At 49.6% G+C, this 25952-nt stretch overlaps 2 protein-coding genes across 8 annotated transcripts in view; both read right to left on the minus strand.

The window, feature by feature from the left end:
- Positions 1-573: 573 nt before the first annotated feature.
- HOXA3 (homeobox A3) overlaps positions 574-25952 on the minus strand; it is a 47018-nt gene continuing 21639 nt past the window's right edge. The window contains exons 1-4 of one of the 7 annotated variants that reach the window (XM_077303246.1): positions 21851-22898; positions 17798-17879; positions 4640-5246; positions 574-2261 (exon numbers count right to left, since the gene is read on the minus strand). In XM_077303246.1, the coding sequence (XP_077159361.1) occupies positions 1498-2261; positions 4640-5129 (1254 nt within the window). In that variant the 5' untranslated portion in view covers positions 5130-5246; positions 17798-17879; positions 21851-22898 and the 3' untranslated portion in view covers positions 574-1497. Of the gene's footprint in view, positions 2262-4639; positions 5247-8234; positions 8400-9575; positions 9900-13284; positions 13888-17797; positions 17880-18213; positions 18750-19800; positions 19877-21850; positions 22899-25952 lie in introns of those variants that run through there. The other 6 variants (XM_077303247.1, XM_077303248.1, XM_077303251.1 and 3 more) reach the window with 6 other exon arrangements.
- On the minus strand, positions 23039-25826 carry HOXA4 (homeobox A4). The gene is made up of 2 exons (XM_077303261.1): positions 25138-25826; positions 23039-24693 (listed from the first exon to the last, which is right to left on the minus strand). The coding sequence occupies exons 1-2, from the start codon at positions 25769-25771 to the stop codon at positions 24350-24352; spliced, it is 978 nt and encodes a 325-aa protein (XP_077159376.1). The 5' UTR covers positions 25772-25826; the 3' UTR covers positions 23039-24349.

Consider the following 25952-nt stretch of genomic DNA (forward strand, 5'->3'; position numbering starts at 1 on the left):
GAGAGAAAAGAAAACGCTCCGTCCTGGCCAGCCGTCCCTGAATGGCCCGTTTTGGCCGGGCCGGGGGGGGGGGGCGTGGGTGTGGAGGGCGCCGGGCCTTTTGCAGAGGCGAGCCGAAGCCGCTTCCCGGGGTCTCCGGGCCTTTCGCAGGAGAGAGAGCCCAGCATGGCGAAGGGCGACAACAGCCTGCGAGCGAGACCACCGGGCTCCGGGCCGGCTGCGGCCTCCCGAGGAGAGGAGACTCCCTCGCCTGCGCGACGGCACCTGAGCTCCTGCCCCGGCCCGCCTCGTCTGGGGAAAGGCCAAGAGGACCAGCTGAAGACGCGGCGCTGCCTGGCTGCCGCCGGCCCGCTTCTCGCCTCCCTCCGCCTCTTGCAGCTTTCCCGGGGCCGCCGCCTCGCCCCCGACCGAGCCTTCGGGACGGCGGGGGAGGCCAAGGCAGGCACCGGGGAGGGCTGGAGAAGCGCGCAGGGGGCGGATTGTGCATTCAGAAGCCGGACCGACGGGATCGGCCGCTGCCTTCGGTTCGGGCCTCTTCTTTTAAAGGCAAAGGATCGTACCCGTAACTCTGTATTATTCAGAATAAAAACTTTATTTTTTTTCCCCAGAATGTGAGCAGCAAGGAATGTATCACTTTCAAAACAAATCTAGGTTTGTTTTTGTTTTGTTTTTTAATATTCACGTTTACACATTTCTCATTTACTTTGATGTTACAGATGTCCGTTATTTTTTTTGTTTTGTTTTGTTCCTATGGCAGCTGGTTGTTTGCTTCCCAGATTTTATTGCATTTTCTTTTTTTTTTTAAATAAAGGAGTTCTCATTTCCTTTTCAAACGATATACCCTATGCATGTTAACAAACAGTCAGGTAAAAGATCTCCTGAATATTCAGGGTACAGCTTTTTCAATATCTTTATATATATAAATATGAACTGATGGGGATAAATAAAAAAATTAAACACTTAGATTATTCAAAGTTTGCAAAAAAATATAAATAAATCTGAATGTTCACCAGCATACACACGTATTGAAGACATACACGTATTAATATTTTCACCCAGGGAGCCCCTGTTCAAGCGCCTTTGATTTCTCTCTCGCTATTTAAAAGAAGTGCAATTAAAATAAAAAAACGCTTCCCCAGTTGGGATCGATCCTGTACGAACAAATTCACATTTAAGAACCATCTGGATAAGAAAAAAAAAATTGTTCGTATACCCTGTTTTGATAAAAGAGTCGATGTGAAAGTACAAAGCCTCCGCACACTCTCAAAGCGAGGACACGAGGCAAAAAGTTCAAGGAGATAAATATTCACTATATTGAAACTAGAGAGCGATTCAAGCAACCAATATTGCTACGTCACATAAACTAGAAAATGCTTCTTTACCAAAAGAAAAGGGAGAAAACAAGATAAAATAGAAGGGGGGGAGTATTTTCTTTTCTTAAAAAAGATGGCAGAAGGATTTTTTTTAATGATTCACGTAGTAACTGGTGGCGATATATTACAGATGGGTAAGTTTGGGAGCTTCCTGAATTCTTCCCTGAGAAGGATGGTGAGAAGTAAGATCTGTGTAGGTGGGGTGTGGCTCGCAAGGTCCATGGTGATGATTGTTGCCCATTGGCCCACTGTAGTCCATATTGGCTGAAGAAGGATGAGAGAGGTGAGTCAGACCAAAGATGGAAGGCCCCGTATTTGCCATGGTATCCACATAATTACCCCCAACATAGACAGGGCTTCCCTGTATGTGTGGATTGCCATAACCATTGCCTTGAAGAGGATGAGGGTCATATTCAGGGGTCACGGCTGCAGTTCCGGTGTATCTCTTTTGTGCAGGCGGGCAGCTATTGAGAGGAGCCGGATATGACGTAGGGATGCCATAGGCATTCTGGTGAGGCTTGCTGAAGGATGGAGGTGACTGGGGCTCATAGGGGACACTGTTCACTAAGGAATGCATAGAGTTCAGGTATCCTCCAGCAGCCGGTGGACCAGGACTTCTGCTGGGGGACTGTCCTCCAGAAGAGGTCATCATGCCTTTCCCCTTCTGATCCTTTTTGTACTTCATCCTGCGGTTTTGGAACCATATTTTGATCTGTCTTTCTGTGAGATTTAGCAAGTTAGCCATCTCTACCCTTCTTGGCCTGCAAAGGTATCTATTGAAGTGAAACTCCTTTTCCAGTTCTACCAGCTGGGCACTTGTATAAGCTGTGCGGGCTCTCTTAGAGGAAGCTTGCCCAGGGGGGCTTTTATCACCAGCACAACTCTCACCTATGCAAATCATAACAAAGAACAAAGTAAGTATGGTGGCACCTGACACGCAACAAAGAATCAACCTCTGCCATACTTGCAACAACCTAGTTCAGGGCCAAGGATTAGAACTGTTTTTGTGTCCACCGAATGCTCAGGTGGTAGTAACTCAGTTAAGAATTGTATACAGATTATAGGTGTCATTCTAGGACAGGGGTTGTGAACCTGTGGTCCTCCAGATGTTCATGGACTACAATTCCCAAATGCTGGCAGTGGCTCATGGGAATTGTAGTCCATGAACATCTGGAGGACCACAGGCTCACTACCCCTGTTCTAGGACACAAGATATAACTCTTGAAAGCCAATGGGAATGCAGCCCCATAGATACTTATATTTAAAATATAAATGCAGTAGGATGCAAAGGTATAGATTTTGGGGTTACACACTGTCAGTCCCCAAACCACCAAATCAAGAGTTATTTGCTATGTTAATTGGATTTCTTCCAAGTCATTGAAAAATGAAAGTCTTTTTGAAGTCTGTAGGTTGAATTTAGGGAGAACAATACTTGACCCCTTAAAATCACATGTAAAGGTCTCATTGACCTCTGTGGGTTCTGGACATTGTACACCTGATTCAGATCAACCCAGAAGCCCTCAAAAAGGTATTTTTCATTTCTCACACTAAGATACACTGGTAATCTAAACATAAGACGCCATGATAGAAGCCATTCTCCAAAGATTTCTTTCTCCTGGGGCTTCCAACTGCCAGTTCCACAAACCAATAATGGAGAACAGGTGGGTTAGAGCTAACTGTGGCCCATGGGCACACACAGGGCCTGTTCTACCAGGAGCCATTGCTGTGTACACTGCATAGTGTATTGCAGGGGTAGTCAACCTGTGGTCCTCCAGATGTTCATGGACTACAATTCCCAAATGCTCGCAGTGGCTCATGGGGATTGTAGTCCATGAACATCTGGAGGACCACAGGTTGACTACTCCTGGTGTATTGTTTTTTCATCACCATGAGAAAGGGGGCACAGCCCAACCATTGCCCAACCCAACTATTTTTGGCCTTGCCATTGTGCACTTGTCAGAGAAAGCTAAACACATCTGAAAGTCCCATTCAGCCCCAAATATTCTAAGCTCCTTTGGAAGTAAATACCACTGGGATCCATGCAGGTTTAACATCAAGCCATATGCATAAGTTGCATAGAGTTTCATGGGACAACTTCTCTAATTGCACTTCAGCCCCGATAAGACCTAGAAATTTGAGTAGGATTCACCTCCAAGGTGACATGCTTAGGATCAGACTGCCACCATTATTATTTAGACTGAACTAGGTTACGAACAGGGGCAATGCTCAAAATACATAGCTTAGAGCACTGTATGTATGTATGTATGTGTGTGTGTGTGTGTGTGTGTGTGTGTGTGTGTGTGTGTGTATATATATATATATATATATACATACACTTAATAATCAAAACATGTCAGTGTTGATTTTCCACTATAACAGCATTAGAAACACATCGAAGAAAACATTTGCCAAAAAATTAGAATCTATTTTCTCAGCAGAAGATAAATTGAAGAAGTAAGTGGTAAATAGAATCCAAATGCCTGGGGAGTCTGAGGCTAATACTTTCCCCATTGATTTGAGTTTTCTTATGGAATAACACCATTGATAATAAACACCATAATCCTCCCGTAATGTATTTATGGACCTGTCTGCAAAGTTCTTGAGGACCCTAAGCTTTGTTTACTACTCTTCGAAGGCAGCAGCCAGTCTGTGAGCTAACATCAAAAGTGGTTATGAATATCAAATCGAGCATTGATCCTGACTGCACACAATGATGAGCCTCTATTACTCATGTTACACTTCAGCTAGGATAGGTCACTGTCTTGTGACTGTAAGCGTGGAGTCCCCCCCCTTAAAAAAAACCCACACTCAGATCCTGCCACTAGCTGGAAGACAGGCCTAGGCCTTTGTATCTTGACATAGTTTAAAGCCAGCGGAAAGGGGAGGGGGCGGGCTTGGCTATGGAATGTTGAATGTGAGGGTCCCTTCCTAGTCTGCAAAGAGAAGAGCTGGGGAGCATAGTAAACTTAACAAGTCAGGTAAAATATCCTGCTGTTACCTGACTCGGTCCCTTCTCCTGAGATGGGCATGTTTGGGTAGGGTAGGGTTTAACAAAACAACAACAGAACCCTGAGGACCTCAAGAGGCTAAGCTTCCACACGCAATATGTGGGGGCCCATCCCAAACCTGTCTTCCCACAATCAGATACCTAGGAGTGAAGGATCCAGAGAACTGGGTGGTGGAGTTCATTGTCTGTCTGTGTAAGTACTTCCCTTACTCGAGAGCAACTGGCCTCCCCTCCCCTCCCTACCCCCTTCCTTCCCTACCTGAACTGGAACCGCTGTTCTTCTGCTTCGTGTTTTGTCGAGACTCTTTCATCCAGGGGAATATTTGCTTGGACATAGTGGGCGAGTTCATGATGGAGCTCTTGGTAGTGCTGGCCGGGGTGGCATTGGTGCTGGCATTGGGGGGTGGTGACACAGAGGGCGGTGGCGGTGGTGGCGGTGGAGGGGCCTGTTGGCTGGGCGGCGGCTGTTGCTGGGTGTGCTCTGGAAGGACCTGGGGCTGGAGGGACTGGCCGGTGATGGTCCTCATGCAACTCTCATTGATTTCATTGGCCTTGTGGTGGGACACGCTGCTGGTGCCGCCGGGGGACTGTAACGAGCAAGCCGGTCGATGGTATTCAGTTTCCCCCAGTGCCGAAGAAGGAGGTGGAGGATATTGCTGCTGACTAGCATTGTAAGCGAAACCATTTGCTCCTTGGTAGGGATAGCCGCCATAGATTGCAGAGCTGTCGTAGTAGGTCGCTTTTTGCATTTCGTTGTTTCCCAATATTTATTTCACAAACTGACAGGGTCTTGACACCCTTAAAGAATAACATTGGCACCCCTCTGTCACGTGATGTTTCTCCTCCAATGGCCCCTCCTGGTAGACCTAGGGAGTAGGGAAAGTACGGGAGAGTGAAGCAATCGTAGAAATCCATCTTACTTTCAATAGCTAAGTGACATGAAAGCCATAACAGAAAAAGTGGTCAGCAATATTTAGCAGCATGACTTGGCCTGAGGCAAGGAGGGCTGCGATAGAAAAACTGCTTGGATTTACTGGCAGCCAAGACTGTGTGGAGAGCCAGGACTGCAGGAGAGATGGGCTTTCGAGGATTTCTGAACTCCTCCCTCCCCCACTCGCGCACTGGAAATGTTTTATCGTTTCTCAGAGGAAGGAACTCCTTGCTCCTGCAAAACCAACAGGGGTGATCCCACCCTGTTATTCCTAGGGCGTTCATCGGTAGATCTTTCCTGCCATATGCTTATAGAAGTCATAATTTCGCTTCCATTTAAACAAGTGATCCAAGCGTAATTACAGCCCTGAACACAATTTCAAGTCAAGTTTATTTATACGGCCGCAGACCAGAATGCATATAACTGAACATAATTCACTTCAGGGGGGAGGGGGGAGCAATAAAGGCCCATGTAATATTCACAATCCATGGGCAGCCCCAAATTCTTTCAGCCGGCGGGATTCCAACTCATAAGATAGTTGCTCGGAAGCAACATTACAGCATATCATGACACTCGGGTAATGAAACCGCTGATCAGCTAGGGATATCCCCTAACTTTGCTCTTTCATAACCAGCCAACTTCCTGGGCATAAATTAGGCTTAAATGTTGTGACTGTACCCAGGGACACGAATTTGGCCTCGCAGATCAAAACAAGGCCAAGTAGCCAAGTCTACGCATCTGAGGGCAATCTTCCAAACCCCCATTCTGTGCGGATTCTGTGCGGAAGTTCCTTTCTGTACCTTTGGGCCTGTACTTCGATTACTCTCTGAAGGAAGTGAAATAAACTGCTAGGGAGTCCATCAAACCCACCTTCATAATGTTCTTGGAAATCTCTTTCCCTCTCCCCAAGTAAGATTCTCCGAATTCTACCTGTTCAGACATGATGGATTGGGACACATACACGCACGCACACACACACACCAGGAACCTAAAAAACCAGCGTTCATCTCCATGACCACGGCTTGAACTTTCCTACCAACTCAATGATAATAGCTTCTGTCTTTGGAACTGCTGTGTAATTTGATGTATGGGGGTCATTTGGCTGCAGAGAAACGAATGGACACACAAAACCGCAGAAGGCTCCTGCAGCCCAGGCAAATCTTTCCTGCTCACTCAACAATGTTTACCTGTCTGAGCATGGCCAGCTAGCTAGAGATGGGTTCCCATTCACAGAAACCTTATCTAGCATCTGAGAACTTTGATAGGGTCACCAGCACCAGAAATGAAACCCGTCTCTCCACACCTTCCTTTGCCTTCCTTGCCTTCCCACTCACACTGCCCCTTCGGCATTCAGTCACACTTCCCTGCCCAAGGCTCACTGCTGGAGGGGAAATGACAGGATATCCTATTCTTTCTCTGTGTGTGTTTCAAATTAATTGTACATGTTTGCGGTTTGATTCAGAGCCGTTTCTTCGAAAACAGGGCACAATACAAGGATGAATTAATTTAATTGCTCTTTTATATCTGGCTGTGATTTCTTCATATACAGGAAAAAAGAAACCAAGTATTTGGTGGATATTAGGCAAACTGACCAGTCAATATGTTAAACAGTTAAGGACAACCCCAAATCACAGGTGCTGGACTGAATTCAATTTTGTCCTGTTGAAAATTAAATTGATTTAAACAGAAGTGCTTTACTTTTAACACAGTAGTGGGTCCTATTGTTGTTTTCTTTTCCTTCCTATTTCTGGGCTTTTGTGTGGGTGAGTCTGGCCTGTTGACTTTTCTGAAACACAACTACAAAGTATAAAACTGGTGATAACCGCTTCTATTAACCCATTTTTCCTAATAGACCACATAATCCCTAAGGTTTCATGACTTTCTCTACAATCATAACTGGGGGGGGGGACGCTAAAGAGTTTCAGAGGGTGAGGTAGTGCTATTCCCCTGCTTAACAGCTAACATGACCCTTACAAGGATTTAAGGGGTTTAGGAAACTAGGAAAGGAGACCAGGAAGCAACTAAAGTCAGTGACAAAACTCTCGGCCTACATTAAATTGCACCTCCCAAGGTAAAGGAATAACTTGCTTCTTGCAGATACAGCCCAGCTAGTCTACAGCGACAGAGTGGAAAGGGGAGGGGGCCTGATATCAGCAAATAAATAAAACTCTTGATCTTTTATCAAAGGCCAAGAGATTCTGACTGGTAAGAGATTCCCCTGAAACTTAAAAGGTAGGATCCTGTTTACCATGAAGCAAGCTCCATGAAGCATAAAGGGATTTACTTAAAGTATGTGTGTGTGTGGGGTGAGCAAGGTCTACAGTGTGTCTTGGGGTGAGCAAGGTCTACAGTGGCCCTTTCACAGAAAGGCTCTGAGTGTGTGTGTGTGTGGGGTGGGGGTCCCCGTTCCTTCAGCATACCTAAACACCCCGCCCTTTCTCCCTCTGTTCCCCCTGGATTCATGTCCCAGGACAGACCAGGACGAGGTGAGCTTGAGGGTTTCCAAAAGTTCAGGTGCCAGTCCCTGGCCTTCCTTGGTTTGTGGACCGGCCCTCAGGCTAACCCAAAACCTGAGCACTGTCCTCTCTTGCCTTGGCCGACCACCCTCTCCATTCTGAAGGGGACCCACGCCACGCCGACACCCCTTTCCCGGTTGCCCCCTCTTCCCCCGCCCCTCACCCCCCCCCTTCATTCTCCCCGCAAGCTCCCCTGCCCGAGAGAGGCGCGCGGAGGGCCAGGGGCCAGGGGCCTGCACTCGATGTGTAAAGGATCCATCCGTCACTGCCGGGAAGGAAGCGCCCGCCTGTGAACTCTTCTTGAACCGACATTTCAGTCTCTGGTCATAAATCACCAGGACATAAACTCCGCCATTCGCCACTGATAGCTGCAGCAGCAGCAGCAGCGTCTTTTGTGGCCTGCTTACCTTAACTTCTGACGACTGAGGGGGAAAGCCAGGCTTTGCTCGGTGGAGGCTCGGAGACAGTCGCTGGCTCCCAGCCGGCCCTGGGGGCAGGACTTCCCCTCCCCACCCCGCCAAAGCCCCTCCGCTCCTCCGGGATAGGGACCAGCTCAACGCATCCCCACCAGCGGCCAAGACAGGAGGAGGAGGAGGAAGAGGAAGAGGACACGCGAGGAGATCTTTCTCCGGCTGCTCTCGGACCGACAGGCCCCCTCCCTTCTCCCTTACCCCGCTCCAGCCCCTGTCTCCGCTTCCCCACCCCTCAGGCCAGCTGCGATTAGAGCGACGCCACCCCCCCCCTACTAAGGGAGCAAGGTCTCTCCCGAAAAGCAGGGGCTGTTTCTTATATGTGTGTATATATATGTATATGTATATGCAAAGCCCATGCATGCCCAAGGGGTCTTCCTTGGGGGAGGGAAACAGCTGCCTCGGGAAGTCCGGGGAAAGCAGCCCCGCCGGCAGACTCGGGGTGGGGGAGAGAGACGCAGGGAGCGAGAAGAAAGAGGGCCAGGACGAGGGGAGCGCTGGGGCGGCACGGGGGGGGGGGGGCTAAGGGAGGTATGCTAATGAAGACAAAGGGTCCTCACAAAAGAGACCTTCTGCCCGGACCTCGTGCTTTCCTACAATTATTGTGGTGAAGATAGGTTCTTCTGGGTAGGGGCGAGGGCTGAGACCGGGATTTCTCCTCCCCAGGCTCCACTCGGAACTCCTTGGCCTTTCTGGCTCCCGGGCTACGCAGGGCCACCTTCTCCAAGGGTCGCAGAGCGAAGTTCGGGCTGGGGGATGGCGTGCCAGAGGCGCCCACTGCCAGATGCCCGGGTCAGAGCTTGGGCTTGCAAAACCTTTCCCTGGGCATCTGACCCGCACGCACACCTGTGCACACCACGCACACATGATCAGCATACATGTGCAGTGCCAGTCTCTGAGGTCGAAGCGAGGCATTTGCGTTGAGTGCCATCCCTAGCAACAAATGCAGGAGGCCTTTACAGCTGTCAGACCCAGCTCCACCGAACGGCATTGCCTTTTGTCTCCAGAGCAATGGGATTCCGGGTACGACAAACCTAGCCTCTCGAAACAGAACGGAAATCCACTCAGGAAACTAAAGGAGGGGGGGGGGGTTGCTTGCGAGTAAGCCCTAAGCTCAACACCCGAGAAGGCAGCTCCATGTGAAACCGATGGCCCCTCGACTTCGTTCTGACCTGGGCTGTGACTCGGGTTGGCCAAGACCCTTCCGCAGCTAGACAAGCCCCCAGACTTCTTTATACGAGAGACAACCCGTCAGAAGGCGCCATGAAATATACTCACAGACATAGGGGGAAGGGTGTGTGCAATGTTGCTGCTGGGGTGGACGTGTGGGTTTGGCGGCCTTCGACGTTCTCTCCGTTTCCTTCTCCTCTTCTTTCCCATTTCTTTTTCGTTCCATCTCCCCCCCCCCCAAAAAAAAAATCAACTCCATCCTTCTACCCCAGTTCCCCTAACACCGGCCAGCGGAATGCCTCTGGGTCCCAAGGAAGCCGCGCCCCGGTGGCGAGGAGCCGCTTGGCCCGCAGGACGTTCAAAGGAACCGCCAAATAATGCCTAGGTGTGAATTTGTCAGGACTTCGTTACCCGAAGGTGTTAAAAATACAAAGTGTCTCTGGCAACCGCAAGGTCCCCTTAAAACCGAAACAAAACCAAAGGGAGGGAGGGAGGGGACTTCAGAAAGGGGGAACTCACAAGTACTCTAAGGCCGGGGAGACCTCTTATGCATACCAATGTTTTTTTTTGTCATTTATGGCTCGGCAAGATTTATGACTTCACGCAGCCAAGCTGTAAACAGAGCGCCACAACAGAAACACTTGCTCCTCGTAGCACATTGCGCTGTCTCAACATGAAAGGAGAAGCAAAGCAGCGTAGGAGGGGGGGGGGGAGAGAAGGGGCCAAAATCCACCGGTAGGCATTTTTGCTACAAACGACCCCTTGAAAGTTGCGAGGGATGAAAACGCCCCTTTGGTCAATAATCAACCCCGCACTTCTTCTGAAAATTGCTGATGTGACTTTCTTCCTTTTCAACACTTGCCCCCCCGCACCCCCCCCCCGCGCCTAAAAAAAGCAAGGAGCCGGTTCAGCAACCCTGAAAGGGGCGGGGGTCCCTCTCCTGGGCGACATCCGAGAGAGGCCAGCGCCTTCCAGTCCCCCAGCGCCCGGGACCACAAGCGCCTGCGATGCCAGGCCGCCGGAGCCAGAGGGATTGGGGGGGGGGGAGCGGGAGTGGGGGGAGACAAGCTGTCCGAGGGCGCTGCGTTGCTGTGTTAGGAGTACGTCTAACGTTCTGGTGCTCAGATAAGGTTTGATTTCCCCCCTCCGAGCAAAAGAAGGTAGACAATTTGTCGCTTTTAGGAACAGGCATTTGTAAAGGCCAGAGTTTCTTGCAATATTGCTGGGAAGGGACTATCCCCTCCACACCCTCTTCCTGTTTTAGTGTCGAGGCTTCTGGGGTCAATAGAAGGCATTGGTCTCTTTTCTTAACCCCCTTTGACTATTCTTTTTGGATTTTAAACCAGGGCGCCTCCGCCTTACTCTGTCCCTCTAAGTAACTTAAGCTATTGGATAAGGGGACGTTTGAAGCCAGACTGCATAGATCCAAGGGGGTTCCATTGAAGGGGGATTTGTTATTCCTTCCTGAATCTACCCCTTCCAACCTTCCTTTCTGTGACCTGGGGGGAGGGCTGCTCTACCAGTAACCCCCCCCCCTCCTATCGCGCGTGTTTTGATTAAATAATGAAGCCTAACCCCTTCAATTCTGTTCTGGGCTGAAAACCTTCAAATTCCGCTGATCGTCGCCAACACTGACAGGACCCGTGGTGCCGAAAATGGAGGGAACTGCTGGGAAGAATTGGGAGAGAAGTAGGCGGTGGGGAAATTGTGTAGAGCTAGCATCCTCACAGGGAGAGAGAGGAGCCATGAGAGTGGCAGAGGTTGGGGCTAGAATGCCAGCCCCAAAGGGCTCCAGGGCCCACCTCGTTTCCTCGGAAGTAAGGGCCCCTGGATCCAGTGGCGCTTGTTTCTCAGGAAGGGCCTTCGGGTTCGCTGCTAGAACAGTCTTGGCAGGAAGCAGGCTTTGTCCTGACCTCGGGTTAGTTTCCGCGGTCCCCACCAGATTGCCCATGGCACTCACTTTTGGGATTTACACAGCTGTGGACTCAGCGTTTGCCCACGATTTCTTATCCACCTTCTCCCACCGAGTCTTTCCTCCCCCGCCCCCCCTCAAAGCTTCGGAGAGCAGAAGATCAGGACATTCTCATTTATGGCTGTTTTAACTGGGTCAAAATGCTCCAGAACTGGGTCATAAATCATAAGGAATGATGACAAAGTAATTGAGCCGCAATTAAAGCTCGCACTATATTTTATTTGTTTCTAAGCCCGGATCGGCCTAGCTGAAACCTGGGGTTTCCCCCCTCCAAAAGCATGTTTTAATGCCATATTTAATTATATTTAATTGCAGATTTTAAAAGAGAAGAAGCGATTCCTTTTTAATTGCCGTTTTGTTGGGTTGCCTGATCAGGGGAAAGGGGGGCAGGTTCCTTTTGCAGTTCCGCATTAGAGGAGCTCACAGAAAGCTCCGGGATTAAACTGCCATAGCATTGTTGGCGAGGAAAGTTTTATTTCTAATAATTCCAACCTTTTTCTCGAGCAGTCTACTCCCAAACTGGACAATTGCAATTGCCCGGTAATTTGGAAAGAGGACAAAAAAAAAAACCATCAAAAACCTAGGCATAGCAGCGTGTAGGCGAGAGCTCTGCCCCCAGCCCACCGGCCACATAAATCAAAAATCAGCACTCTGACCTTTGGCAATGCCAGGACTCAGTGGTGGATGTAATTTTATATAACATTTGTCTTCTTGTATCTCACAAGCAGGGCTTTCATTATTTCCCCCCTCCCCCCGTTATTGAGTGTAGCGGTCGTCAGATACTTTTAAAGGCAATAAACAACACAATCCGTTATTTAATGCACATTTCCCCCATAAAACTGAAGAGATATGATGATCAGTACAGGAAACCTAAGGAGAATGTAGACCTTTATGCAGGGGGGGGGAGACGGATGGATGCGCCTCTTTCCTTTCCATGTCCCTGACTGTACAAACAACAATAACAACAACAACAACAACAACAACCAGTATCTCGTGGCTCATTCGGGGCTTGGGGGGACGCTTTTATCCTGGTCTCCAAGACATTGAATTTTAGCAAGCAGAAATAGGGAGAAATGGCCGTTTGTCCACCGGAATTGTCAAGGTACTGGCGGCGTACTTAACTCCCCCCCCCCCCCAATATAGTATAACGAAGCATCATAAATAAAATGGAAGCAGAATTGCAGGCTCATCGACCTGGCACTTCGATCTGGCACTTCTGGATCAAAGCAAACTAGAGAGCCTGAGAGAGAGAGAGAGAGAGAGAGAGAGAGAGAGAGAGAAAGAAAGAAAGAAAGAAAGAAAGAAAGAAAGAAAGAAAGAAAGAAAGAAAGAAAGAAAGAAAGAAAGAAAGAAAGAAAGAAAGAAAGAAAGAAAGAAAGAAAGAAAGAAAGACCCGATCCGGTTCCAGTCCCAGTCCCAGTCCCAGTCCCAGTCCCAGTCCCAGTCCCAGTCCCAGTCCCAGTCCCAGTCCCAGTCCCAGTCCCAGTCCCAGTCCCGTGACATTTCTCAAAATGCATTTTGGTCAACATTTGAGGAATATATTAAACAGCGACATAAAAAGCGACAGAATACCCGCCCTGCTAGGGAAACAAGAAGCTCGCAGCAGCATGAAGGCAGAATGGGAGGCACAAGATCAGCGCGCAGAAACGCAAAAACCGTACGAGGAAGGGGGGGGGGGAGAAGCAGCTATTCTATTTGTTGCAAGCCCCCCCCCCCCAAGCACACTGAAACAAAGGGGGAAACGAGGCTTGACTGGTATCCACATACACCCTTAAGCCTTTTCTCCTGACCTTTGCCTCGGCAAGCAATAAGTCACTCACGTAAATGAACAATCAGCGGAAATACCTTAAAATAAAATCCATCGTTTTTAACGAAGCATCGCGTCCTAACAGCCCGGCAATAATAACCTCTCCATAAAGAGCGAGCGCCGTAGCCCGACTGGAAGCTCTCCGAGGGGCGAGCGGGTTGGTCTCTTGCAGTGGGTTGGGGGGGGGGGCGGATAATAGAAGGCAGTTCTTGCTCTGAACAGAAACTGGAAAAGCGTAATCACAGGCGAAGCCAGTCCCGGTCTCCACTCCAAATGCCACAATAATGCGCGGTGTTATGTGCTCACGTGGTCATACGTCAACTTAAATCCTTTTATTTGAAACAGGGAATCGCTGGAGGAACCAGGGTTCGAAACGCGAGCCTCGGGGTTTAAGCTGGCTTTTGGGGTTGTTGTTTAAAAAAAAAAAAAACCTTCGCGCCAGTGCGTTAAAGAAGAGAAAAATCAAGAAATGCAGATTACCCCCCCTGGCTTCTCTCACATTGATATTTCTGTGCACAAAACGCAGGCGGAAAGGGGACTGTGGTGACACCGAGCTTGGAGGCTCGTCAAGTGGCCCTTCGGAAGGCGACTCTCTGGTGACCCGGCAGGCGGAAGGGGGCAGGTGGCGCCATCCGAGGAGAACTTCGACCGCCGCTCTCGCCTTCAGGGAGCCCCCTCAGGACCACGAGGATCGCCCGCCAGCCCACGGTCTCCTCTGTCCTCCTATTGAGCGGAGCTTGCTGAACACCCACAGATTACATCAGAGCCGCTGTAGGAACCCCCAAGACCTGCAATTACCTGACAAAAGGGGAAGGCGCCTGTGGCAGAGAGAGGCTGCCGGACTTCTGTCCTCGCAGCACCCTAGAAGGAGGAGGAGGAGGCGGAGGCGGCGGAGGACGAAGAAGAAGAAGAAAGCGTCATCCCGCTTTGTGTTGGATCTGAATTTTGCAAACTCTTTGGGGACCTTCTCGTTCAACCTGCGCTTACGCATTTCCTATGCAAGTCCTTGAGTGATGGACAAAATTATAGGGTTCTCGAACTATGAAATATTCAGGCGGGGAGAATGATCAACAGTCCAGAAAGGGTGGGCTCTTTTTTTACATAGGGGGGAAAGAAAGACAAGAAACTCAGGCAAGTTCTCTAGTGACTCTAAGAAAATAGTTGATCTCGACTCTACATCCAGTTCTAAGAGCTTCTCTGGTACTACCGGGCCCTTCTCCCATCCTGCCCAATGCTTTGGAGAGGAGGCTAGAGAAGATAGTTCATGCCCAGAGTACATTATATAGGCCAGCTGTGGTTATTTTGGTCCCGAATGTCTTGTCACATCTTGTCATTTTAGAGCATATTGTTTCCTTCAGATCTTTTCATTCATGCACACACACCCACACACACCCACACAAAGAAAGTTTTATTCTCCTTCTTTCAACACTTGCTCTAGCCTCTTTTTAACTCAGTGTGTGAGCAGATAAAATGTGGTCTTCCTCCGGCTCATTGTCCAAACCTGAACAGTCTTACTTGATTTCAAGCCTCTGTGGGACTTCAACCACTCTCCCAACCCTCTTCCCCATCCATAGCCTTGTTCAGACAAGGTGCAGAGATCTTCCCCCTTGTCATCCTCACGTCATACTACTCCACAGAGAGATGGGCCAGGATTTTTTAATGCATTTTTTCCTGCAATGACCTCCTACTCCTAAATGAGAACTTGTTGCTACAGTCTTTTTCTCAATTCCTCTTCCTCTTGAAAATCTATAACTGAAGCTCTGCAAAGCTCCATACTTGCAAAGGGCTTCACTAGTGTGGATTCCCTTTCAGATAACTGTTAGTGGAATCCCAGCCTCTTGGAGCCCTTGCACAGGAACAGAACCCAAAGACAACTTTCTCCCCAACAACTTGGGCACAATAATTTAGAAAACTCTTCCTTACTGTAATAGACATCTACAGGTCACCCAGCACTATGTGGGAACAGCTTCATTGACAGTACATTGGGTACAATACAAACTGGATTCTTGGACTCTGAAACCACTATGTCCTGGGGCCAGTCAAAAGAGGCCTGAGGCTAGTTAGCAACAATGCAACTGAAATCAATGGATAACAGAGCCGACCTAGGAAAAGGCAACTCAAACCTTACTGAGCCTCAAGAAAAACCTTGTCGACTGAGCCAAAAGCAGAGAGATGTTTTAGCAAACCGAAACTACAAAGCAAGACGTCACACTCATAAATCTGGGGGTCCAGCAGCAACTTACTTGCCTTAACACTGTATCGTCCTGGAGGTTCTCCTTTTCAGACATCCCTCCCCCAACACCCCTTCTTTTTAGCACTAACGATCAAGTTAATGTCAAAACTGCAGTTTAACTATTAACATGGCATTTAGTAAGGGGGATGAACCCGTTTTGAAGAAAAGTCAACTGCTGGGTGATGACCCCATTTCTTCCCTGTGAGGCCAGGACTACAGAAAGTTAACTTTGACTGATACGGAGTCTGGGGTCTCCGCTGAATATTAAACCAAATCAGGTCCTGGAATTCATTGGCTTTGATCGAAACTTCAGGGATTATACATTTCAGTACAAATGCGAATTGACTTCAAGGCTGCCGCTCTTCGATTTGCGTCGCCACCCATTTTGCTTCGTTCAGGGAGATTCTCCATGCTTTCATTTGCTGTCTCGAGGGCAGAAAGGTCTGTAACCTTCGGAAGGACTAAAATGCTATATTTTATTTAGGAGGTAAGGAAGGATCCCCCCCCCCACACACACACACACACTTTATGCGCGGGGCAGTCCACTCTGGGGATCCATTGTGAAGAAACAAGGAATAGACCTGAGGCTGAGATCCCGTCAGAACTGTAGCTGAGAAGGAAGGAGTGGGTGGGGGGCTTAGTGGGCACTTGAAAATGCTTGAGGTATGCAGTGGTCCGGGAAGTTGTAGAGGGTCTATATTCAGGCTGCAGAGTCTGAAAACCTCCCTTAGCCTGATTCACACAGAGGTAAGTCCAATGGGACCTTTCCCCCCAAGTAAGTGCGCCGCAGCCTAGGCAGTCAGCCGGCCTTGCTTCCGAGCAAAGATGCTTCTGGTACCGCTGGTACCGCACTGACAGTAGAGACTGAGAGAAAGGGGTTTCGGAGCAGATACCCGTTCAACTCTCTATTCCTTTCAGGACTGTTTGGGCCCCTGAAACACAGTCATTCCATTGATGGCGTGACCTGTGAAAACACTTTCCGCTCAATTCGATAGACGTTTACTTGAAAGAAAGTCCCACATAGATCTAAAGGGCTTGTGCCTCATAAGCTGCAGCATTTGCCTAGAGCTTTAACAGAGAGATGAGTGTAGAATTGTTTATGCTTTTAGGTGATTTTCTGCATGTTTGCTTAGTTTACTCTTGGGTGCTATTCTTGCATTGCATGGTAGGGATTTCCATCTAGGCGCTCCCTAAGCCAGGTTTGTTCACATCCCTAGGGGAGACAGCAAAAGACTCTTGCCTGTTTTCCCTCCAAATGAACACGCATTGAAATAAAATAGTTAAGAGTCAAGTTAGCAAATATTGCGGAATCTATCTACTGCTAAGACGCTGGAAAATTTTAAAAAAGTTTTAGAAGACGGCTAATTTTAAATCCATATCTTGTCTTGAAACTGCTTAAAGGAAGCCGTTCTGGATAGCCCTTTTTTAGCAGGAAAGATTTCAGCAAGAAGCTAAAGCCAAACAACAAGCCTCCCTCCCTCGTTTTATGTCCACCTTTAAAAGGGAGTAGAAATTGATTGTACTTCCGTCGGGTAAAAGCAGGTAGTTCTAGAAGTAGTTCAGCTCCTCTTAGCCTTTGGTAGTTACCGCTGCTGCTGCTGTTTTAAACATCCACCTGGTAGAGCTTTAAAGTTTTCATTGATTCTAAGGATTCAAATGGGGGGGGGGGGGAGAAGGCAACGACATTAAACTCAAGCGTCGCTGGTCAGTCGCCTTCAATGGGGTGCCCACTCCGCCGAGAGGAGTTTAAAACTCCGCGCTCAGGAGGGGTAGAGCTGGGATGCGCCTGAGATGCGCCTGCAGTCCTCTGGAGTCTGGATTCTAACGGGGGGCTTATTTTTCCGGATTCACACAGTAAACGCGGTCAACATTTTAGAGGACCTTGGAGAGCTACAGGAAGCAGGACGCCACCCCGAGAATCCCGCAAAGAAATCGCCACCCTAATCTGAGACCTCAATTTTAATGAGCCAACCGAACTTTTCACCCAAGCCTTCCTCAGCCTCTCAGGTTCCCCGCCTCCCCCCCCCCAAAAAAAACCCAGTCCCCTCTTCCCAGAGTGGAATGGCTCTTAAAGACCCGGCCCTGACTTAGGGTCCCCTCTACTCTTTGTTTGACAAGAGGCACATTCTCTCGGCAAGGAAGACGAATCGACGCAGCACGAGGGGGGGGGGGGGAATGCCAAGCGATATAGCGATTTATCAAGACCGACGAATCTCGCGGCAACTTCTGTAACAAGAGCCCGCAAAAACCCGGACCTGCAGCACGAAACTCCGTGAAACCTCACGGCAACAGAAATCCAGCCACGGGGTTCTTCTTACCTCCTTGTGCTCCCAGCCACCCAACGGGATCCTCTCCAGCCTTCTGGCTTCTCGGGAGCGTATTTTGCGGTGCCCGGGAGTGCTGTAAACAAAGAACAGGCGAGAGCGGAGTAAGAAAAGGGGAAAGAAGAGGGGTTTAAATCTAGAGCCCAGGCGGGGGTCAGCTGCGGCGTTATCCTAGGCGGGGTATGTCATCTCGAAAACGAAGCTGTTGATTCGTGTCATAAACGTGGAACAACATGGCCCTTTTGCATTCGGGTATGAATCGGAAGCCCCCTTTTTAATGGGTGCTGCGCCGCTTCTTTAGGACATATATGCCTTTTATATGGAAGGTAGGCTCGATACTCCTCGGGGGAAACGTTTGTTTAGCATCATTTAGTCAAATAAAATATATATATATATATATTCAATACAACCGGGCGAGGGTCATCTTTGAGGGCTAGCAGACAAATGGGTCTTTCGGCACGGCGCAAGGCACAGAATGGACGGGATGGAAGGCATACTGGAAACGCTTGGGCCTGGCCGCTGACCCTCTCTGGTTGTCTCCCAGAGACTCAGGTCAGTTAAATACACACACACACACACACACACACGGGGGTGCCGAGACTTTAGGGAAGGGAGTCAATCGGAGCATGTTATTGTCCTCCACAAAGTGACCCCCCTCCCCCTTATATCTATCATCTATAGTAATAAAGAGCCGTCTGCCTGGCTCTCCTCGATCCTCTTCAGGCATTATATTCAGGCTTTTTTTTTCTTTAAAAAAAAATCCCATTCGATTTGTCTTCACGGGGCTAGTAACAGTGACTGCTAATAATGCTAAGTGCAATTTCTTGGAAGAATGTCGCCAGAGTCTTGCAAAGTCTAAGATCCATCTTGGGAGAGCTTTCCATGATCGAATTTGGTGGTTGTAATTGGCTCGTCCGATAATTGCGACCATAATTTTACATTTGGAGCAAAGAAACCGTCTCGTGCAAAAGAAAGCGACGTAATTACGAGGCATCCTAATCGCTTACTGGGGTGTTTATGGCTTATGGAGAGCTCCGATGGCGCAAGCGGGCAGCCGGTCTGGCCAGGCAGCTACTCCTCGGGAAAGGAGCACTAGAGGCGCGGGGATTAATCCTGCCTCTTCCTCCTCCTCCTCCTCCTCCTCCTCCTCCTCCCTTGGCTCTACCCGCGCACCATCTCGGGGAGCTCCTTTGGCGGGGAACACTCCAGCGCCCCACTTGCCTCCATAAAAAAACACGTCACGTTGCGAGCAGCCAACGCGGCCGGCAGTGGGGATCCGCTCGATCGGGCGGCCTCCCTGCGCGCTTATTTATTGTTTAGAGGAGCATCCTGGGCGGCCAGAAATGGTCCTAGGTGTATTGGGGGAGCGATTAAGCCACACGCCGAAATAGATTAAACTGCCAGAGCTCTGGAGGGGGGAGGATGCGGGGCGGGCGGGGGGGGGGGGGTGAAACTGACACCCGGACGAACAAACACGGCCCTCCTTTGCTGTCCCCAGAGCTGCCAAGAAGTCACGAGCACGCAAGCGCCACAGGCCCGCGAGAGAAAGCGCGGTCCTCGTCCTCCACCCTCAGAGGAATGGCGGGGCTTTAACTTGGCCCTAAATCCCTCAGCTTATAAGGAGGAGTTATAGAGGGGCATTTTCCCTGCGACTCCCTCTTGTAGTCCGGTGCCCCCCCCCCCGGCGACCCGGTCGCCAGTCACAACGCTGGCCGCTGTCTTTCGAGTTCCTTCCTCGTCCCTGCTCGAGGCGCGGTGATTTATGAAGGCCGGGCAAATTGGGGGAAGGGAGGGGGAGGGTAGAGGAAGGGACTCCCGCTCTGGGGAAGGAAGCTTCCACGGGGTGACTGAGGATCGGGTCGCTACGCAGGAGCTGCGCCCGGCGTGGGGGCTTCATCCCCCCAAAGGCAGCTCGCAGGCACAGAGACCCGGACAAGCCAAGCACGTGCGGACCAGGAGAAGCGACCCAGGCTCACGACTGCTCTGTGCATACTTACCGGCCTCGCTTGCTGGCTTAAAGAAGTTTTAGGGGCTCTTGCGGGGGGAAAATAATAAATCAGGCAGGTTGGCTTTTGTTTTTGGGAAAGTCGAAAAAAGAGGAAGTCCCCTTTCACGTCGGAAAGAATCACTCCTCCTAGCGAGAAGTGACGGCCACCGATCCATTCCTGACAGGCGGTATTAATTATTTAATAAGTCACGTGACCCGACCCCCACCTACCCACCCATCCCTTTCTCCTAGATAAAATTCCAATATCTCCCCGAGAACAGACTGCAGCACCTGGCAGTGGTTCTCTCCTGGTTCATTTAACCCTCATAATCTCGGCGGATTTTGAGAGCTTTCCCGTTGCAGGGAGATCATCGTCTGGACATCAATATGGGGGGGGGGGATTCGCCACTGCACCTGGCAACAGGAGGGGCAGCCTCCGAAGGGTCTTCATAATTCCGGGTCATCCAGGGAGGTCCCTTCCAAGGGCCTAAACGTTTCGCACCTCCAGGAAAGCCAGAGGGTAACTATGGGGCTTGGAGGCCACCCTCTGGAAAGAACCCATTTCATTCCATGAGATTTAAAGCCGTTTAATGTCTTATCATTTGCTTTTCCTGCGTTTAAAGAACTTCCAAAGAGGAATAGTTCAGGGACCTCAGCATATGTCCCGGAGAGGTCCCCAAACAGATGGCCTCCATGTCTCATTGGCTGGATCTCCCATAGCAAAGCTTCAGATCCCGGCGGGGGCTGGATCTCCCTCACCTTAAGGAGCTTTCCCCACGGAAGGCCTAGAGCTCCCATGTCTAGCCTCATCTTGAAACAGAAATGTAAAGAAAAGGCAACTCTTACTGACAAACCCGGAACTTTGGAGGGAGGGGGGTGGAAGGAGAGATGATTCTCCTCTGCACATCATAAATCACCAGAGAAACACTACTGATTCTTGTTTATTGGTTTTCGAGTAGGTTCACTCTAAGGTTGCCCCGTGGAATGGTGTCACCGAGATATTGATCTCCTCTGTATATTTCTGTAGTGAACAAACGAAGCAAGGGGGGGCGCTTTCAAGTGGGGAAAGGCAGTCTTGACTCATGCCAGGTCGGGGTCCTCTGAAGGCAAGGAGAGTAAAAATGTTTGAAGGGGCCAGTCAGTGGCTGAGAAATGGTCAGTGCTTGGAAATACAGCCGGGAAGGAAGGTGGGAGGGAGAGAGATAGCCCAGGGTGCCCTACAAGGAAGGCCGCAGTCTCCCAACCCCACCTCCCCCATTCCTGTTTACAAAACTGAAGGAACTCTTGTAAGCATTTATAAGTAGCAGGCAATTTGTTAGGATATCAATCCAGATACAAGTTTCTAGGAGCCTCTTCCTTCCCCCCCCCCAGCCCCAAATTCTTTCATGAAACAGACCAGATTGGAGCTCACAGTCTAATAATGCAAAAAAAAAAAAAACCCCAAACCCCCAAACCCTCAAAAAACCAAAAAACCAAAAAACCTGGACTTGTTTTGACTGATCATGAGGACAGAGGTGCCAAGACTGCTTTCATGTGGCCTTTATCTGAAATTTTAAAAACCGTTAGAATCTGAAGAAATCCCCTTTATAGCACAGGGTCTGCAGAGGTTTGTATAAAAGAGGTAGAAAGTGTGTATGTGAGAAGGGGAGATTGTGGGGTCATGTATGTGACAGACTTTGTGTGGCAAGAAAGCAATGTATGAGTGCATGTATGAGGGGAACATTTAGGTTCGAGGGCCAGATTTAAAAGAATACTGTCTTTAAAGGTCAAGGGTTTGATGGGTCAGTCGCCTTTTCTTAAAAAAACAATTAATGGGATAGAAAATGTGTCCTTTCAGTGAACTCCCTTGGTTGCCCTAGCAGAGGTAGGACAATGGTAGAGTTTATTCTCCACTGTGTGGATTTCCAACTTATTGTAACATTGATTACGGCAATCTAGCACTGACACACTCATATCATAGCAAACTCTACTGAGAGAGAGAGAGAGAGAGAGAGAGAGAGAGAGAGAGAGAGAGAGAGAGAGAGAGAGAGAGAGAGAGAGAGAGAGAGAGAACACATTACCTTGAATGATGACAATCTGCCATATGTATTTTTCAATGCGCGCTCCATTCTCCACCCAGAAAGTATACATTTTCATCGCACAGCCCAGCAACTGTGTCTTTCTACGTGAGCACATTTTCCCCTGGAAAATCCTTCGCATCTCCTCAGACCTTTTCCAAGAGAATGCCTTTCAGAATCGCTGTTGAATTACAAAGAAGTATTTATTGGAGGAAGTGATTAATGATTCCCAGTAAAATTGCTATTTTCAGCATGATTTCATTTTGCTTTTTTTTTTTTTTTACAATAGGAAAGAGGGAGAGGGAAGGGGAGCTTCAAGCATAAGACGGCGGAAGTTCAAGAACCTCATGGATCTCTTTAAAACAGTTGATGTAGCATCTTGAACATTCTTGTTAATGTTGGAGCTGCACTAAATTAGCAAAAGAAGATTCCCCATGCTAAGCCTCACAAAGACTTTAGACAAAGGACTCTAGAAGGGGGCTGGCAGGAGAGGCAACCCCCCCCAAACCTATTCTCTTTTATTTTTAAACAGAATGGAAATTTTAAAGATTCCTAAACACTGAAAGGAAACCTCTTTAGTTGTTCAACCTGGAGACAGGATAGTGAAGTAACAGAACAGGTGAGAAAGGACTCCTGGGGCCAACCAAAGGTATACTAAGAGGCTAGATTCCCACCCACCCCCCACTCCCAAAAAACGTTCTTTGGAACCAAGGAGTTCCCTGTCAGTCCAATAAATCGTCATACTTTGGAACCATTGGGGCAGTGGGCTGTGTTTGCGAATGGTACTTACCAAGTACTCCACTTAATTAAATAATTTATTTCAAGCCCCCCAGACAAGAACTCTGAATTGTGGATATAAATGTATATAAGGCCCCAGGATCCATTCCATATCAAAAGGATCACCCTTTATCATCAGCACATACTGCAAAGTTTGGACAAATATTTCAGAAGACTTCAGATAAGGCCTCAAGTCAAAACCATGTTCTAGATCCCATAGAACTCCTTACTGGGCCATAAAGCTTCCAGTTTATTGACACCCCTCAAGAGAGATGTGTTATTCCAATGTGGCCATCTTATCCCTTCCAAAAGTTGTGACCTCTGTTTGAACAAGAAAGGAAGATGTACCACAGAAGTTGCAATGGAGTCCAACCTATGGGTCACACAAAACAATGATCACTAGCACCATAAGCATAAGAAACACTCTGTTTTATTGGACTAATTGGAAGATCTCTGTTTCTGTTCACAGAGGGCTGGAATTTTTTGTCTGTGCTTTAAATTATGATCACTGGGCATAAAAACAAACCAAAATGCCTTCTTTCATACACAGTAAGCCATTGAAGTAATAAGAAGGAGGCAAAAGCAGGGCTGATGCAAAGTACTTGGAATACGGCCATTTTACTCATTGTTTTATTTCAAGGGTAGGTATTTGCTACCTGTCTGGTTTCAAAATTGGGCTTCATCTCTATGTGAAAACCGGTTCCACCTTGAGCAGTATTAGCCAAGCTTAGTTAGAGACCTCAGCAAAGCTCAGTTTGGGCTTCAGCCCTTGTTCTCTGGCTTGCCACAGAAATGGGTTGACCTCTGTGTGTGTGTGTATCTGCGGGCAAAAGTCCACTCAAGTGAATCTTCCATTTTTCACATCACAGAGGGCAAAGTGATATGCAAAAAGCGCAGCTGCATGCTTCTCATGGTGCCTCTAGTGCTTTTAATTTTCCCTCCCTCTGCATGGAGTATTTATTTCCAGCACTGGATTTATATACATCACACATTCACAACTGTATACACATAGAATCCACAAACTGTACACAGACTTCGAGGGTAGCGGGATAAGAAGACAGAAACAACCCTTAATAGCAACATTGGCCTACTTTTTGTTTTTCCTTTAAATAAGTGCAAGGGGAAGCATGGAGAGAAGAAGCACACTAAGGAAGCACAGTTACAGCAGAGACTACACTTTTCAAAAGTTACACATTGTTCTTGGCACATAGAAAACCTATTTTCTCTTTCCCTAGGGGGGGCGTGGTCTTGCGATGTTTATCCGACCCAACAAGGTTCTAAAGGCTTCCATGAAATGTCTGGTCTATCTATGCTTGAGAGTCCATGAACATTCCAGGGAACAACACGGGCCTATGGTTCACACACACACACACACACACACCATACACACTCACAAGGTCACTTAGAAACATCACTGACTCCCGGACGCATATATACACAAAGGGTCCTTCTTAGGTACACGATTCATCCACAGTCCTTTAGTATTGCAGGCAGACAGTATATTCCATAAATTAAAGGAACAAACACGATGGGAATAAAGCCTAGACAAGCGCATTGTTCAAGGATGCTGTTGTTGGTTTTTTTGGTTTGAACGCCTTCCTTCGAAGGGGCACCGGTTCCTGCTCTTGCACTCCCCCCCCCCCAGTTCAAAGCAGTCCTCTGATCCCCAAGCTGAAGGAGACAAGGCGTGGGGGGATTGGGGGGGTCCCTTGCTAATGGGAGCCATCATAGTGCTGTTGCATTGGGGGTCAGCCTGCCCTGGCTCTGCTGCTTCTGCTGCTGCTGCTGCAGCTGTGCAGGCGCTTTAGTTTGCTGGTTGAGGCCGGAGGGGTTGGAGGAGCGCATCTTGGTGTTGGGCAGTTTGTGGTCCTTCTTCCATTTCATCCTCCGGTTCTGGAACCAGATCTTGACCTGGCGCTCAGAGAGGCAGAGGGTGTGCGCGATCTCGATGCGTCGCCTCCTGGTCAGGTAGCGGTTGAAGTGGAACTCCTTCTCCAGCTCCAGGACCTGCTGTCTGGTGTAGGCAGTTCGGGATCTTTTGGGCTCCGCTCCGTTGTAGTTGGGGTTGACTGAGTGGACCCAGGCAGGAGGCACACCGAGAAAAAGAAGAAGGCAACGGGACACCGTCATTATTCTGTAATAACTCGACAGAGGGGTTTGGATAAGACACAGGGCAGGGGAAATGGTTCAGCGCCTGTGGACAATAGGAGCCAATTGGGGAGCCATAAAAAATGGTGATGGGCCTTTGGGTTCAAGAAATGCTTCAAAGAGGCCCGACCCAGAGCCACTGCCAGGGCCATTAAATTTATGGGGGCTGTAATTGCTGCCCTATGGTTTGGTGCCTCGTAAATCTCTCGATAAAGAGCCTTCCCCACAAAAGGTTTCTCACGTTTTCTTCTTCTCGGGAATCTCTCTCTCTCGGTCACAAAAGAGGAGCGGCACGCCCCCCCCCCCCAACACACAGGGACCCACCCCGCCAGGATCCCGGCTCCCCTCGGCGAGGGTCAACTCACCCGTGTTCACGTGGATCTTCTTCATCCAGGGGTAGACCACGGGCTCTTTGCCTTTGAGGCCGGCGAGGCTCTTGTCCGGCAAGAGGGGGCAAGCGGGGCCGCCCGTCCCCGGGGCCGCTTCGCAGTGGCGCTGGGGGGGCTGGGGCTGGGGCGGAGGGCCGTGGCCTTGGAGCAGGGACTGCTGCGTCGGGCCATGGGGGCCTTTCAGGGCAGGAGGCGCGGGCGCCGGGGGAGGCGGCGGCGGCGGGTTGGGTGGTGGGGAGGTGCCCAGGGGCGGCTGCTCCGGGCCCGCGCTGGCGCCGAGGCTGCCGTAGCTGTAAGGCGACTCGGGGTAGTGGGCTGGCTGCGCGGGGTAGAGAGCCTCGGGGGGAGGCGGCGGCGGCGGCGGCGGCTGCTGGTATCCGGCCTCTCTGCTCGGCCGCGGGTAGTAGTCGCGGAGCGGCGGGCCCGGGTGCTGCGGACGCAGGTGCTGCTGCGGGTGGTGGTGCGGGGGGTGGTGCGGGGGATGCAGGGGGTGGTAGGTGCTGCTGCCCCCGCCGCCGCCGCCGCCGCCGCCGTGCTGCGAATATTCCTCGCAAGGAGGGAATTTGGGCTCGATGTAGTTGGAGTTTATCAAAAACGAACTCATGGTCATTAATTTGTGAAGTGCAAAAATACTAATTTTTCTCGCGTTGTCGTTTTTCTGGGCTCGCCGAGGCCCCTCCCCTCCTCCCTCCTTCCCGCCCTCCCCCTCCCCTCCCTTCCCCTCCACAGGGCTGCTGTTGTCAAGCGGAGGCGGCCAAAGTTTGGGCTCCCTCCCCTCCCCTCCCTCCCTC

The sequence above is a fragment of the Paroedura picta genome, chromosome 11, assembly GCF_049243985.1.
Source record: "Paroedura picta isolate Pp20150507F chromosome 11, Ppicta_v3.0, whole genome shotgun sequence".
NCBI classification, from domain to species: Eukaryota; Metazoa; Chordata; class Lepidosauria; order Squamata; family Gekkonidae; genus Paroedura; species Paroedura picta.

Excerpts from the sequence above, each read along its gene's own strand:
- HOXA4 (XM_077303261.1), bottom strand. The coding sequence starts at position 25,771 with ATGACCATGAGTTCGTTTTTGATAAACTCCAACTACATCGAGCCCAAA. Across the intron at positions 24,694-25,137 it reads GAAGATCCACGTGAACACGG|TCAACCCCAACTACAACGGA; the intron begins GTGAGTTGACCC and ends GGGTCCACTCAG.